The 15,994-nt window shown below is 39.0% G+C and overlaps 1 protein-coding gene across 6 annotated transcripts in view; it reads left to right on the top strand.

Annotated features, from left to right (window-relative positions):
- The window catches only part of Homer2 (homer scaffold protein 2), a 134,216-nt gene that overhangs the window by 88,313 nt on the left and 29,909 nt on the right, over positions 1-15,994 (top strand). For 4 of the 6 annotated variants that reach the window (XM_048790180.1, XM_015493013.2, XM_015493014.2 and 1 more), the window contains one exon: positions 13,656-13,812. Coding sequence is in view for 5 of the 6 variants with exons in the window: in XM_015493013.2 (XP_015348499.1) it covers positions 13,656-13,812 (157 nt within the window). In the remaining variant the exon portion in view is untranslated. Of the gene's footprint in view, positions 1-94; positions 170-13,655; positions 13,813-15,994 lie in introns of all 6 variants that reach the window. The other 2 variants (XM_048790176.1, XM_048790177.1) reach the window with 1 other exon arrangement.

Consider the following 15,994-nt stretch of genomic DNA (forward strand, 5'->3'; position numbering starts at 1 on the left):
ATAGTCCTGTGGTTAGGCCTCAGTCAGGGTGGGCCTGTGCCCCTGCACTGTGAACTTCACCAGTGCTTCTCAGTTTTTTTCCTCCCCCTTTTAGGTGGGTCCAGATGGCTGAGGGTGCTGGAGGAGGGTGTTTCCCTTTGTCCATTCAGAAGACTAGAGGGTACTGGAGGTGGGTATTTCCAGTCTCAAAGGTCAGTGAGGCTCTACTCATACCTCTAGCAGATTGTGCTCTGGTGAATCAGTTTCTCCTGAGCACACACCTTTTAAGAACAGAGAGCTCCGGTGAATTTTATTTGTTTTTATTTTATGTGGGTCAGGAATCGAACCCAGTACCTCACACATGCTATACAAGCACTATACTACTGAGCCACAACTCCTTAGAACGGCTACTTTCCTTTCTACCAGCTAGAAGCATGGGGGAATTTTTCTTTGAATTTTTTCATAAGAACTTTGTAGACTTCTGGAAGTAAAAGCAACAAAAGTGTGGCAAAGTGTGGCAGCACCCCTATGATGGTGTCCTCATGGAGTTTTAATTCAAATTGGCATACAACAAGCTGAAGACTGTTTGTCATTTACAGTGCAGGTTTTTCAGCCATGGTACTGATTCTCACGAAAGTTTCCATTTATGGGTTTTTGCTCTGGTAAGTTGTGATTCTCTGTCTCTCCAAATTGAGGGGGGTGCTGTGGTTTGCCCTGTGACCTCACTTCTGTGATAGAGTCAAGATACATTGTTGATTGTTGAGTTTGTTCATCTTTTACTAGTAAAGATAGAGTGGCGACTTTCAAGCTCTTTACATGTTAGACCAGAAACCAGAAATTCTGATGCCACATTTTGAAATCTCACTAGCCCACTGCTCCCAGCCAGGCCCCTATCTCTGCATGCCTGGAGAGTTGTGTAGTGCCTCATTAGTATTTTCCAGCCTCTTCTTTCTTCTACACATTCTTAGTACACGTGCTATAATTATTCAACTGGATCAAACAGTGCTACTCCTTTGCTCAAAAATCAGCATTTTCTGCAAATCAAAACTGCTTTAAGATTTCATCTCACTCCAGTCAGAATGGCAGCTATCAAGAATACAAACAACAATAAGAGTTGGCAAGGATGAGGGGGAAAAGGCACACTCATACATTGCTGTTGGGACTGCAAATTGGTGCAGCCAATCTGGAAAGCAGTATGGAGTTTCCTTGGAAAACTGGGAATGGAACCACCATTTGACCCAGCTATCCCACTCCTTGGTCTATACCCAAAGGACTTAAAAACAGCATACTACAGGGACACAGCCACATCAATGTTTGTAGCAGCTCAGTTCACAATAGCTAAATTGTGGAACCAACCTAGATGCACTTAAGTAGATGAATGGATAAAAAAATGTGATATATATATATATATATATATATATATATACACACACACACACACACACACACACATACATACAATGGAATATTATTCAGCATTAAAAGAGAATAAAATCATGGCATTTGCAGGTAAATGAATGCAGTTGGAGAATATTATGCAAAGTGAAAGTTAGCCCATCTACAAAAAGCAAATACCAAATGTTTTCTCTGATTTAAGGATGCTGATTCATAATGGGGTTGGGGGAGACATGGGAGGATTAGATGAACTCTAGATAGGGCAAAGGGGATGGTAGGAAAGACAGTGGAATGAGATGCACATCATTATCCTAATTACATGTATGAAGACATGAATGATGTAACTCTACTTTGTGTACAACCAGATGTGAAAAATTGTGCTCTATATGGGTACTATGAATTGAAATGCATTCTACTGCCCTATATAACAAATTAAAGTTAAAAAAAGGAAAATAAATCAGCATTTCCTAAATTTGTTTTACCATGAGACAATTTACACATTTTGATATATTAGTGGAAGATCAACAGATCAAAGATTTAGCATACTCTAAGGTAAAGTGGGCAGCAAGATATGATCTCACAGATGATTAGTTGCTGCAAGATTATTCACATTTATATGGGAATAGTTTATTAACTGTAATAGAATAAATCATCAAAGAATGTTATTTTTAGTTTATTAAGATCAAAGTACATTAGTACAAATATCTCATTTCCTTTTTATTGTAGACGAATACAAAAGCCCTTAACATTTAAAATTGAGAACATTATTTTCTTAGTCTTAAAAGACTAAAAATCATATTTGGTTAATATTAGGAATGATGTTGCCAAGTCATAGCCTCACATCGGGTATGGCATAAAGTCTTTTCTTTGCAGATTAATGTGAAAATCTTTGTGCACAGATGTGTTATAGCAAAAGAACACAAACTGTTCTGCAGCAAGATTTTGCACTCTCTTGAATTAGGCTGTCCCAGAAATCATTAATTGTTGTGACTCTGGCAGCTCACCACCTGGTTTTTTAGAAATCATTACTTGGATGTTTTCCAATTCTGGCTTGTGGAATGCACAGTGTGTGAATCATAAAACTGCTTTAAAAAATTAAAATTTACTCTGTTCACCATGGATTCCAGTGGAATGAGTTTTTATAGTGTAAATGTTTAATGTGACATCCATGAATAAAATCATGAATATGTTTTGAAATCCTAAGAAAGATACCTTCCATAGATAGTAAATCATAAATAGAAGGTGTCCATTCTTGCATCGTTTGTATATAATAAGTAGTTTGTAGTTTGTAAGTATAGGTTACATGCCTGTGTGCAGCTCATATGACAGATATGTGCATATCATCTGGCCCCTGTGTTATTTCCTGGAAGAATACCACATCCTAAAGGTGATATTGCATGATTTAAAAAAAAAAAAAAAAAAACAAAACTATCCAAATGCATTTAACATCTTTCCTACATAATGTGTTGTTTTTTTTTTTGGAATATATTCTTTTGTTTTGTTTGGGGTACCAGGCATTGAACCCAGGGCACTGTACTACTGAGCCACATCCCCAGCTCTTTTTATTTTTTGTTTTGAGACAGGGTCTTGCTGAGTTCCTGAGGCTAGCCTCAAACTTGCCATCCTTCTCCCTCAGCCTCCTGAGTGGTTAAGATTACAATCATGTGCCACCAATCCTGGCCTTGAAATGTACTTGGAAGAGAAAATAGCTTTGATGTAAATTTTCCACAGAGCATAGTCAGTAGATGCTAGTCCCAAGATAGATTTCCCTAGCTTGGCACTCAAAGTCCATGGCTCTCTGGCTTGGCCCACATTGAGCCTCATCTCCTACTACCTCTTCCTATAGCTGCAGTGGCCCTTCCTGATTTCTGAGAACACCATTTGTGCCTGTTTTCCCCCTTATCTGCTAAACCTAACAGATTTGCTGAGCTCTGGAGTGGGTTAGAGGGAGAATGCATTGAAGTGGGAGAAGGGTTTCTGTGCAGGAAATGAGGGGTGCCATTTGAATATGAAATGGCATTGCAGTCTTGCTAGTAAGCTTTGTTTATTCTCTCTCCTGTCCCTGGTCAAGACTCACCTTTCCCTCATTCTCTCACAAACTTTTTTCTAAAAAACCTTTATTTTATTTATTTCTTTTTATGTGGTGCTGAGGATCGAACCCAGTGCCTCACATGTACTAGGCAAGTGCTCTACCACTGAGCCACAGCCCCAGCCCCTCAAAACTTTTTAACCTATCCTACATCCTCAGAAAAGCCCCGCATCCACCCATGAAGATATTTGCCTTCCCTCCTGGCTTTGCTTCTTTGCAACTTTGCCTCTCCCTGACTCCCTATCCAGATCTTCACCCACTGCTTAGGACTCACCCATCACTTTCAGAGTTGGGGCAGTTTTCCAGAGCACATTAAAATGAATGTGATGGCCCCTGGGATAACCCTCAGACTATGAACCAGCCCTAGAACTTAGTCAAACTCGTATCACACAAGCAGGCCACAAATATATCAGAAGTATGTTTGGAGCTCCTTAAAAACTGTCAGGTACTCTAGGGAATAAGAGTGTCATTTATTTTCTTTCTTTTCTTTTTCTTTTTTGTGTTGCTGAGGATTGAACCCATATATGCTAGGCAAGTGATCTACCACTGAGCTACACACCCACCCCTGTAGGGATTTAAAAAAATTCATTATGGCTATTTCCGCCATCTCCTCTGAACTATAGAAGTCATTTTACCCAACACTGATCAAAGCAGCTGGAGTAAGGGCCTTGCCATGTATTGTTGATAGGAGAAGTAAACAGCACTAATCAGTGACAGAAGATAGAAGGCAGTAGAGAAATTGAAAGGAATTGACATTTTGGTGAATAATGGCAGCACCATTAGCTTGACTAACACAGTGGAAACACCTATAAAGAAAGTGGTCTTATGTCAAATGTGAACTTCAGAGGTACCTGCTTTACTTCCCCATCATGTATTCCTCTTAGGAAAAAGAAAATTGCTCATATCCTCAATCTCAGCACGCTAAATCCTATGTGGTTCAAATGGCACTGTGTTTATATGATTGCTGAGCATGGTATATCTATGTGTGTGCTTGGAATGGTAGAAGAATTTAAAGAATTTAAAGGTGAAGTATCAGTCAATGCCTAATGTCCTAGAATATTACTTATGCTATGGAATGCTGGGAGGATCTGGGATTGAAAGCCAATGTAGAAAAGTTGAGATAATTGCAGTTGCTGCATATTCCCTTTTCAAAAAGCTAAAATGTTTTAAGGGCAATTTTGTTATTGATGAAAATATCTTAGAAGGGGAAGGAATAAATATTTTTAAAAATATATATATTTTTGGTTGTAGATAGACACGATACCTATATTTTATTTATTTATTTTATGAGGTGCTGAAGATTGAACCCAGTGCCTCACAATTTAGGCAAATGCTTTACCATTGAGCCACAACCCCAGCCCAGGAATAAAAAATTTTGACATCTATGCAATTAAACTGGGCCATCTTTTGTTACCAGATTTCTTAGGTGAACACCCAGATGCAGTTATCAAGCATGTGGAATCATCTGGTGCTATTCTAGAATCTAAAGAAGAGAAGTCAGAGCCACAGTCAAAACTGTGTTCTGGAGCTATGGAGAAACATTTAGAATGAAGGTCTCTCCAATGATGATGATGTGGGAAAGCCATCTATCAGTTTAAACTCATGGGGTGACACGGTGGCATGTGGTTTCTAGATCTGAAAAACAAGGGCAGGAATGTCATACATGGAGAGCCCTCTGCTAGGGCAGATGTGGTGATGAGTATGTCTACCGATGATCCTGTCAAAATGTTTTCAGGGAAACCAAAACCAACAAAGGCATTCATGTCAGGGAAAAAGAAGATTAAAGGAAACATGGCCCTAGCAATCAAACACACAAGCTAATGAATCAAATGCATTCCAGACTGTGAAGAAAAAGAAACAAAAATGTTGACTATGTTTAAAAAGTAAAAAGGCTCAACAGTTAACATCTAATGTTTGTTGTCTTCTCTATTGTATTATAAGGATATGCATGTTTGGAGAAAAATAGAACTTATGTAAGATTTAAAATTGTAATTCACACAACTAGCCAGTCAAACAGAGGCTTCATTAAGTGGCATTCTGAGACACTGAGTTTTTTGTATTTTACAGATTTTATTCTCTTTGAACCTCATATCTCGGTTACAGCCTTCTTTTAGGAAAAGTATGTGTTTCAAGCAACCTGTCAGGATTAAGCAGTAGAATTAGCCCTTTACAAAGCTTCTTCTCATGTAAATGAAGCGTTCATGTTAAAATTGTATACTAATGAAAATCTTAATGATGTTTTGGATTTTAATATACTTATTTTAAAGAAAATGTGATTTTCAAAGAAATCACACAATAAACTACTTAATAAATAATACTTGTGCAAACTAAATAAAATAAAAATAGTTTTTACCTGTTGATTATCCATCTAGATACATTTATCAATAGGAAAATATTAAAGTAATTCAACTAATTGTAGTATGAGGCCTATTTAAGAAATAAAAAATATATTTTATCTTGCTGTTGTTTTGTCTATTCTGGATATTCCATATAAATTGAGCCATATATGACAAAAATTCATTATAATTTCTATCTGGCTGTCAATCCCAAAAAACCAAAGGCTGAATGTTCTCTATGACATGTGGATGCTAATTTACAATAAGCTGGGGGAGGGAATAGAAGTTCACTAGATTAACAAAGGATAAAGGAAATGGAGGGGGATGGGAATAGGAAAGATAGTAGAATGAATCAAACATAATATTACTGTGTTCAAATATGAATATACAAACAGTATAACTCCACATCATGTACAACCACAAAAATGGCAAGTTATATTCCGTGTATGTTTGTTTGATATATCAAAATACATCCCACTGTCATGTATAACTAAATAGAGCAAATAAAAAATTTTAAAAAATAATAATTTCTATCTGGCTATTTGTATATATAGGAAGGCTATTGATGTATTTTATAGTTAGTCATCTTATACTTAGCTACCTTACTGAATTTTTCACTTTTTCAGTTGATTTTCTTGGGTTTTCTAGATATGCAGTCATATCTGCAAATTATAGTAATCTTATGTGTTTTTCATATGGGAGTAGAATGCCAGTATGCTTGTAAATTTGATTCCTTGCATGGGAGTGTCTGTGAGAAAACGCTCTGTCTGCCTGTCCTTTTCCCTAGTTCTCTGTCTAGGCTCTGGGGACTTGGCCCTTCTGGCTGGGGGCCTGATAACCATCTGGAGTGCTGACCAGGAGTCAGGTGAGCCTACCAGGTGGTCCTTTATAATGCATGCTCAGCCAAAAAGCTTGTGCCCTGAAAGGGCTGGGGGTGTGGCTCAGTGGTAGAGTGCTTGCATAGCATGTATAAGTCCCTGGGTTCCATCCTAAGAACCATAGAAACAAACAACAATAACAGAAAGCTGAGAGCATGTGTCAGACCTCAAGAGATACTATGGCAAGACTTAAAATTCTTCAGGCCAAACAGAGGAAGGACATTTGGAGCCCAGTGACAGGCAAGTGCAATGGCATGGACACATGGAAGTACAGATGATGCAGAAGTGCTAGAAGAAATTAACAGAAGCCAGTCTAGTGAGGGGCGAGTGCTAGGTGCTTGTTCCAAAGCTCCTTGAGCTGGTCCTGTCAGGGACAGAGCCTGGGAAGCCTTTGAAGCTGGGTGAGCTATGCCTAACCCATCTGGGGTGGGGGAAAACTTTTCTTGCTGTTGTATGGGTCTTGTTTGAAGGAATTCAAGACTCCAGACTAATAAGGCACCTTATGAGACTTTGAAATACTGTTAAACAGCTTAAAATAATGTCTGAATAGTTTGTTATAAGTCAAATCAAATAGAAGTAGGAAAAATAAGAATCATGAGGTTTTACAGAGTTGTGTCAGAAAAAAAGGCTAGTGCTAAGCATTGCAAGTGAAGGATTATGACAAGTTAGAACATCATTTTTTTTCTGTAAAAAGTAGTTATTGCCAGTTATTTGCAGAATCATTTCACATGAAGCCAAAAAAAGGAAGAGTGATCTCTCTGCCGAGTGGTTTTCATATTCCAAACATACATATGCTGCACAGACTGTCTAATTATTCTTGGGGACAATTACTGTCAGGTTCCAAAATGTGTTCAATGAACAGCAATTGGTGTTTATTCAGCTCTAAAAAGACTATACAAGAGAACAGTAGGTTATATTGTCTGCCTAAAGAAGCATTTTGCCATCCGGAAACATCTGCTTTCTATTTAAAGTAGTGAAGAAGGAATGGGAGTATATTTGAAATATACTCCCTGAGCGTTGAACACCAAAGAAAGGAGAATAAAATTGGATATGAAGGCATTTTCTGCTCTCTGGCACACACATTCTTCCACTTTTCCCTGCTGGGAAGGAAATGTGGCCTCTTGGTTGGAAAGTTATGATTCTCTTAAATCTTTCTATTTTTACTGATTTGTACGCTTATAGGAACTGCCTTCTTTGTCCTAGTTCCATATCTTTTACTTTCTCAGGTGAGGCAAAATACTCTTTCAAAGTTGGGGTCTGCTTCTCTGAATTTTGTGGTTGAGTTTGTAAAGTTCTCTGATTTTGCCCTTAAAAATGTCGAGATTTGTTGCTCAGGTTGCAGAAGTTGTCTTGAGATGCTCACTTATCTATGTGGATAATGCTGTCCACTAGCAGCCCTTTTGGGAGAAATTTAAATGAGAATATGTATCATTTACTTGGTGTGTAGTAAATTTTCTATGAAAGACGATGTATTAGTTATCTATTGCTTTGTAATAAACACCACAAACTTAGCAACTTAAAACATATTTCTGGAGGCCAGGGGGTATACAGTTTTTGCCTAGCATGCACAGGTCCTAAGTTTGATCCCCAGAACTGGAAAGAAAAAATATACACACATGCACATAAAAATGTATTTCTGCGGGCTGGGGTTGTGGCTCAGTGGTAGAGTGCTTGCCTAGCAACCATGAGGCACTGAGTTCGATCCTCAGCACCACATAAAATTAAAATAAAGGTATTGTGTTCACCTACAATTAAAAAATGTATTAAAAATGTATTTCTGCAATCTCATTCACAATAGGTACAAAAAATATTTAGGAATAAACTTAACCAAGGAAGTGAAAGAAAGATCTCTACAACAAAAATTAGAAAGCACTGGTGAAAAAATTATAGACAACACACAAAAAAATGGAGATATTCTGTGTTCATGAATTGGAAGAAATTACCTTACCACTGAAAATGATCTGTAAATTGTAATTTACAGTGTAATTCCCATCAAAATTCTAATGACTTTATTCATAGAACAGAAATTTTTTTTCTAAAATTCATATGGAACTACAGCCCAGAATAGCTAAAGCAATCCTGGCGGGGAGGGGGAAAGCTGGGAAGCATCACAATACCTGACTTCAAAAGATACTACAAAGCTATTACTAAAACAGCATGGTGGGGCTAGGGACATAGCTCAGTAGGTAAGAGTGTTTACCTAGTGTGCACAGACCCTAAGTTCAATCCCCACCACCACCACCACCACCACCACCCAAAAAAGGTTGGGGTGGTCTAAAACCATATGGTACTGGCATAAAAACAGATGCATAGACCAATGGAACAGAATGGAGATCCAGAAATTAATCCATGCTCATACAGCCAACTGATTTTTGACAAAGGAACCAAAAAATACAGTGGAGAAAAGACAGTCTCTTCAGTAAATTTGGTGGTGTTGGCAAAATTGGATATACATAAGTAGAAGAATGAAACTAGATCCCTTTCTCTCATAATACATAAAATCAACTCAAAATAGATCAGAGACCTAAATCTTAAACCTGAAACAATGAAATTACTACAAGAAAACATAGGGCAAGCACTTCAAGACATTGGTATGAGCAAAGTGTTTTTTTTTTTTTTTTTAAAGATAGGACAAAAGCATAGACAACAAAAGTAAAAACAGACTAGTGGGGTTATATCAAGTTAGGAAGCTTCTGCACGGCAAAGGAAACAGTCAACAGGATTAAGGGATAACCTGCAGAATGGGAGAAAATATTGGCAAATGGTACATCCAACAAGGAGTTGACATCCAGAAAGATAAGGGCACTCTCTTGTTTATTGAGCACTATTCATAGTAGCCAAGATATAGAATCAATCTAGGTGCTCTTTAGTGAGGAAATGGATAAAGAAAATGTGGTATGTTTACACAATGGAATTCTACTCAGCTATTAAAAAGAATGGAAAACTGTCATTTGCAGCAACATGGATGGAACTAGAGAGGATTATATTGAGTGAAACAAGACAAATACCACAATGTTCTTACTTGTTTAGGGAAAACAATAAGTCAGTCTTATGGAACTATGAAGCAGAATAGTGGTCACTAAAAATGGTGAAGTGTAGCAAGCAGGGGAAAGAGAAAGAAATTAAGAAGGAACTTTAAGGGAGTGGGAAGGGTGCTGGCAAGAATGGAAAGGGAAGGGGGTTGAGGGTAGAAGGGTGGATGGGCATTATCCATGCATCATGTGTGCATGTATGGAAATAACATAATAAATCCCATTAATTCATACAATTAATATGTGTTAATATAAGAACCATATTTTTGTGGTCAGGAATCTGAATAAGGCTTAGCTGGATCATCTGCTTCAGGGTCTCGTACAAGGCTGTAACCAAAGTGTTAGCCAAGGTATGAGTCTCATCTGATGGCTGTACTGCAGAAAGGTCTGTTCTTGAACTCATGTGTTTGTTGGCAGAATTTCAGTTCCTCCAGGGATATTGGATTAAGGCCTCAGTTTTCTGGTTGTTGGCTGGAGTCCTTTCTCAATTCCTTGAAACTTGGGTTTCCCCATCATCTTAGCTTGTTTCATCAAAGTCCGCAAGAGAAAATCAATGGAGAGAGTCTGCTAGAAAGACAGAAATCACAATCTATGTAAACTCATCACACAAGTGACAACCTATATCCTTTCCCATATTGGTTAAAAGCAAGTCACAGGTCCTGCCCATACTCAAGGGGAGGGGATTACATTGGGAGGCACCTCAGAAGCTGCATACTACAAACAACTCTCATTTTAGGGAAAGAGTATTAACAGGAAGGCTTTCTTTGACACTTAGAACTGACTTCAAAGCTCAAATCTGCCATTTCCTAACGATGTGACACAAGGCAGTTTACCTGGCCTCTTGTTTTTCCATCTGTGTGGCACCTTCCCCATAGGATTGTTGTGAACCTAAGTGAGAAGTCACGTGTAAAGCCTTGTAGAACAGTAAACACTCAGTAAATGTCAGCCACTGGCTGTTCTTTTCATCCTTGCTTCTTGAAATAACAGTAGACTTTTTGAATTTCAGAAGAACAGCCTGAAACTCCCCAGTGCTCTCAGATTTGGTTATTCATGTGGAAATTACAGTCCTATGGGTGGGTACCTGTATACAGTGCTGCTGCCAGTCTGGCTGTGCAGGTTCTCCCATCTGTCCAGGGCCTTGGGACTGAGGAACAAAAGTTTTTGGCCTCAGAAGGGCTATAGCTACCTGCCATGGTGACCACCCTCAGAATGGGGCTGGTGTGACCCCCTGTAGTGTCCCCTCCTGGATCTCTGTGTGAGAGAAGCCACTTCTCTGTGGAGGACTTGGCTATGGTGACCAAGGGTGTGTCCAGCTGAGTTCACCATGCCTCCCTACATCTTTGCATTTCTGGATGGGGTCCCAAGGATAACCCAAGTAACTTCAGTCCATCTGTAGAGCCAAGAACGCAGATTTGGAGATGGAGCCCTTTTGGTCTACATGCTCACCTTGGCCTCAATCATGCCAAGCAAATGGCAGGCTGCTTTTGCTTATGACTGATCAGAAAGCCCTGCTGTCTTCTCTTGTCTCCATGCCCTCCTCCTCTACTCTCTCCACATTGTTGTCCTCAGTTTTTCATTCCTATAGGCCCCCAGGGCAGAGAGCGCTTGCAGGAGGGCCCTGCTTGGCCACTGCAAACTGCCCTCCATCATTCCCTTTCTTTCGCCCCTTGCCTCCATTGTTTGCATCTGGAGAACCTGTTTTGGGTCCCATTGCTGGCCCCCTGGAGCTTGGGAGAACTTTGTGGGGATCATGATGTATAATTTTTTTTTTTTCATTCTGGAGGAGAAATCCTGGTTTTAGGGCTTACTTCTTCCATTTTTCCTTAGATAACCTGATAATATCCAATGTGACCATATTCCCAGCTTCCTTGAAGATAAAAAATCACCCAGAATTCTTATTAGAAATGGAGTCCTCAGCCCTCTTCCTCAGAGAGCCAGATTCCAGGGGGCATAGGATGGGGCCTGAGAACTCATATTTTTAGTAAATGCCGAGCTAATTTCTATCATGATGGCAGAAGAAATACTGAGCTTGCCAACACCTAGATCTAGTCACTCTACCTCAGTGTAAGGAACAAGATGAAAGATCTGAAAGCCTGGGCTCCTTCCCTAATGAAGAATTCTTTCTGACCCATGGGCCTCCATTCAGTGCTGTGGAAGAGAGAGGCAGAGATTTGAGTACAGTTTTATTCTCTGAAAATTTTCTGTAGTGACTGCCCTTTAAATCACTCTTTCTTCTTACATATGCAAGAGAATGTTGTATGTGAAGAAGTGTTTTTTCTTTATGGTGTTGTATTTAGATGATTAGAAAAATACAGTGCTGTGTTGACAGTGGCACAGCTGGGCCATCCAGACATCAGACTTCCCCATGTGGACTTGATTGCAAGAGCTTGTATTCATTGTGCACATTTTCCTCACAGCCTGGCCTCTTGACAACAGATGTGAGAAATTACAGTGAGAATATTCCTTTTGTTTCCACAGCTGACACCCAGGCACTGGAAAGGGTGTTGGTTTAGGATTGAGTGGGTGGGTGAACTTGGTTTTTATTGAGGGAAGTGAAATATCCTAGTAATCCACATTCCCAGAGTCACTTGTCCTGCTCAGGGGAACCTAGAAAAGAAGTTTCGGGGAGAAAAGAGTGATAGTCTCTGGCTGTTCTTCTGGCTTCTAGAAACAACTGCACTCAAGTAGCATTACTAGCATGCCTTGGAAAAATAGTCATAAAGAAGGTTTCTTCATTTCCCTGAAACTATGCTGACATCATCATGTTATTCCATGTTCCTTGCATGAGGCTCAAATGGCAAATTGCTTTTCTAGGAAAATATTTCTCCTCAAGAGCTTTCTTTTCCAATAATGATTCTTCCACAGTCAGGATGAGTTCAAAGACTGCTTTGCCTAAAAGTACTCCATTTAGAGACCAGTGTACTTAAATTCACTTTCTTTTTTGGCTTTTGTATACACTTGGGTGTCCATTTTTTTTTTATGTCATCTCTTTTGACATTTTAAGAATTTTAAAAATTAATTTGGCTAAACTAAAATTAAACCTTTTGATTTAATTTTGTATTTCTAATAAGTCCTTATTAAATATGTAGAATTTTATGCAAAGCTGGTTGCTTTTATTTTTCAATTTTCATCTTATTTTGAACACTTAAAGGATTTTTGAGACAGTTTGCCCAAAGACCCTGTCTTCAGAAATTAATATATTTTGTGATGAGTCTGTGTTAGTTTGTGAAGTAGGTACCTTAAAATGTGATTATGTAGTGCAATCCATTGCAGTTTTTATTCATCTGCCTTATTTATTAATGTCTATTGTTAGGATCTAATTAATTCTCCACTAAACAGAAAGAAACACAGATAATGTGCGACTACATGAAGAAAAAGGCAGAAAACTGTAGCTCAAGAATAGCAAAAGAGGTGAATTTGATGATTTCTACATAAAACTTTAAGACTTGGTCAAGTTGTAAAGTCCTTAAATTATTCCAAAAGTAAATTAAAGAGATAACCAGAAGGATATAAAATCATGATGGAAATTTGAGAAGTACTTAGTAGAAATATAACATTAAGCAATAAATGGCTTGCACAATCTTAAATTTGTTACAGAATCCCCCATAATAAATTTGAAATGGTTCCAAAATCCTAAGAATGTCAACAGGATGTCAGAGAAGGAACTGGACACTTGACAGGGATGCAGAAATTCTCAACAGGGAGTTGCATTTTAAGCAAATTGCTCAATGAGGCCAGTTGCCTTGCAAACAGAGTGTGGGTTGCAGAAACTACTCATTGGTGTGTCTTTTTCTCTTCCATTTTTTTATTTTAATTGTCCTCATGCATATGTATCTTTCTGAATAAGCTATTTAAAGTCTTTTGGGGCACTAGGTAGCCTAGAAATCATAAATTATACATAAAAGTCATGTTGCATCAACTTACATGCCTATCTCTCCTCTTACAGAGAACAGCCCATCTTCACCACCCGAGCGCATGTCTTCCAGATTGACCCCAGCACCAAGAAGAACTGGGTGCCTGCAAGTAAGCAAGCTGTCACTGTTTCCTACTTCTACGATGTCACAAGGAATAGCTATCGGATCATCAGTGTGGATGGAGCCAAGGTACCGCCCCACCTGCTGATTTTAACATTCTCACTTATTTTCTATCCAAAGCAGTACCATCCCTTTGAAAAGTAGGAGGAAAAAGGTGTATCCAGAACCAGCTATCTGAACATGAAAGTTATCATCATAATGTCTGTGTAGTCACGTATCCTGCTCTTCTGTCCTTTTAAAAATATAGCAATCCAGTGAAAAGCAGATTTCCTTGTTACCACACTGTCTTTGTAACTAACATTTTAATTCCTATATAATGATTCCATCAGGGGCCTATAGTGCTCTTAATTTCTCCCTTATGGTTGCATATTTGAGTGGCTTCCAATTTTTCTCTACTATAGATAATGAACATTTTTGTGTGCTAGATATCCTCAGTTGTTATCACAGTTCTATTGCTTTCTTTTGAATATTTCCTTAGGCTAGATTCCTAGAAGTAATATTAGGCCATAATATTAACACTTTATGGCTTGTGATACATTATTGCCAAATTGCTTTCCAAAAGGATTCTTTCTTCCAGCATTATGAAAATGCCAGTTTAGTGTACCCTTACCAGCATTAGGTATTATATCTAGTCTGGTTCTGATATCATTAGACATGGAAGTCAATTTTTATTAAATGTTTGGTGTATTTCGTGAAATACCTTTTTCCTGGCACTTTCGTTATACTGCTATCTTTCTCCACATTTTTGCCATATTATTATGGGAGTAAAATGAAGGGATGCCAGCAGAAATACCACAAAGTCTTTTTATAAATAAATAAATAAACCCACCACTTTATAGTCTTCAGTCTGCATCTACCCTGCCAGACATTTTTACACGTTGTCATCTGAAATTCAGTGATCCTTTTTATCCTCTAAACCATGTCTCTGTTTTGATTTCCCAATTATTTGGCCTCTAAAAAAAGAACAAAAAACAGCAAGTCATTCCTTTTTCTAAGTTTATCAAATAAATTTGCCTTTGGAATACCTCACATGTAATACTTTCTGTTTTAAGACCTGAACTCTTGCTTAGGCACAGTGTTGCCTGGACCCGTGCAGTAGCCTCTGGCCTTCTCATTCCTATCTGCATTTTCTCCTGACTTCTGCCTCTAGGTTTGCCTTCCTAGGCAACAGGAAGTAGAGAGTTGGAAGCTGTGCTCTAGGTTGGGGCCTGGGTGTAGACTTCTCCCTGCACTTCACAGAGTAGAAGGCATAAGGAAGCCTCCATTGGAAATCCACCCCCCGCCCCACCCCCGCAGTAAGACCTGCTGGAGCCTTCTGATCTAATGAGGATCCCAGTTTTAAGGCAAATTCTCCCTTCAGTCTGTGTTCTCCAAGTGCCTCCTTTGTGTTTCCAGCACCATGGCAACTGCAGATGAAGGTGACTTCTTCCAGTTGCCACAACCCTTTCTCCTATCCAGGGAAAGAGTTCAGAACTCCTCATTTTTTAACCAAGGTCTAAGGGGAGGCAGTGACCTGGCTAAGCTCACACTTCTGAGGAGGCTAGGCAGGCTGGTGCTGGCAAGCATCTTTAGATACACAAGAACTGGCTTTTTCATCTATTAAAGCAGGATGATAGTGCATGGGGTGAGGGTGAGGCTGGTGAATAGTAAGGAAACGTGAAAGTGCCTGGGACATAGTAGTAGTTGCCTTATTTTTATTTTTATTTCATTTTAATTTTTTTCTTTAAGCTTCTGGGAGACATGGGATGGTGCAGTTGTAATTACCACTTCTCTTCCCTAAGTTGGAATCGCCTGGATTCTTTCCAGGATGTTCTGATAGGGATGGGGAATTGAGCTGACCTGCTTTCTTTTATCTGTGTATTCTGTCAGTTCATCTGCCATCCTTAGATGGTTTGTACTTTTGTCAGTTGAACTATCCAAGGATATATTGGGCTTAACTATAGATAAAACAACTTCTTAGAATAAGTGCTTTAGCCCTGTTAGCTAGGCTTTTAGTAATTTGTCAGTGTCAGCTACTGTATCGTTATGGCTCTGCAGCTCCTGAAGGCTATGACAGCTTGGTGAAGTCTGAGCCAACTGAGATGGCTGTGAGAAATCAGATGGGTATAGGAGGGTGGACTAAGGCCATAACTGTGGAGCAGAGCTAATTCAAGCCCAAGGTGGGGGATCCGACAAGTTAGGCACTTAAAAAGTGGAAATTGAAAACCTAGGCCTTGGGGAATTGCTGCAATATAGAGATGGAGACAGAGGA

The sequence above is a fragment of the Marmota marmota genome, unplaced genomic scaffold, assembly GCF_001458135.2.
Source record: "Marmota marmota marmota unplaced genomic scaffold, marMar, whole genome shotgun sequence".
NCBI lineage: Eukaryota > Metazoa > Chordata > Mammalia > Rodentia > Sciuridae > Marmota > Marmota marmota.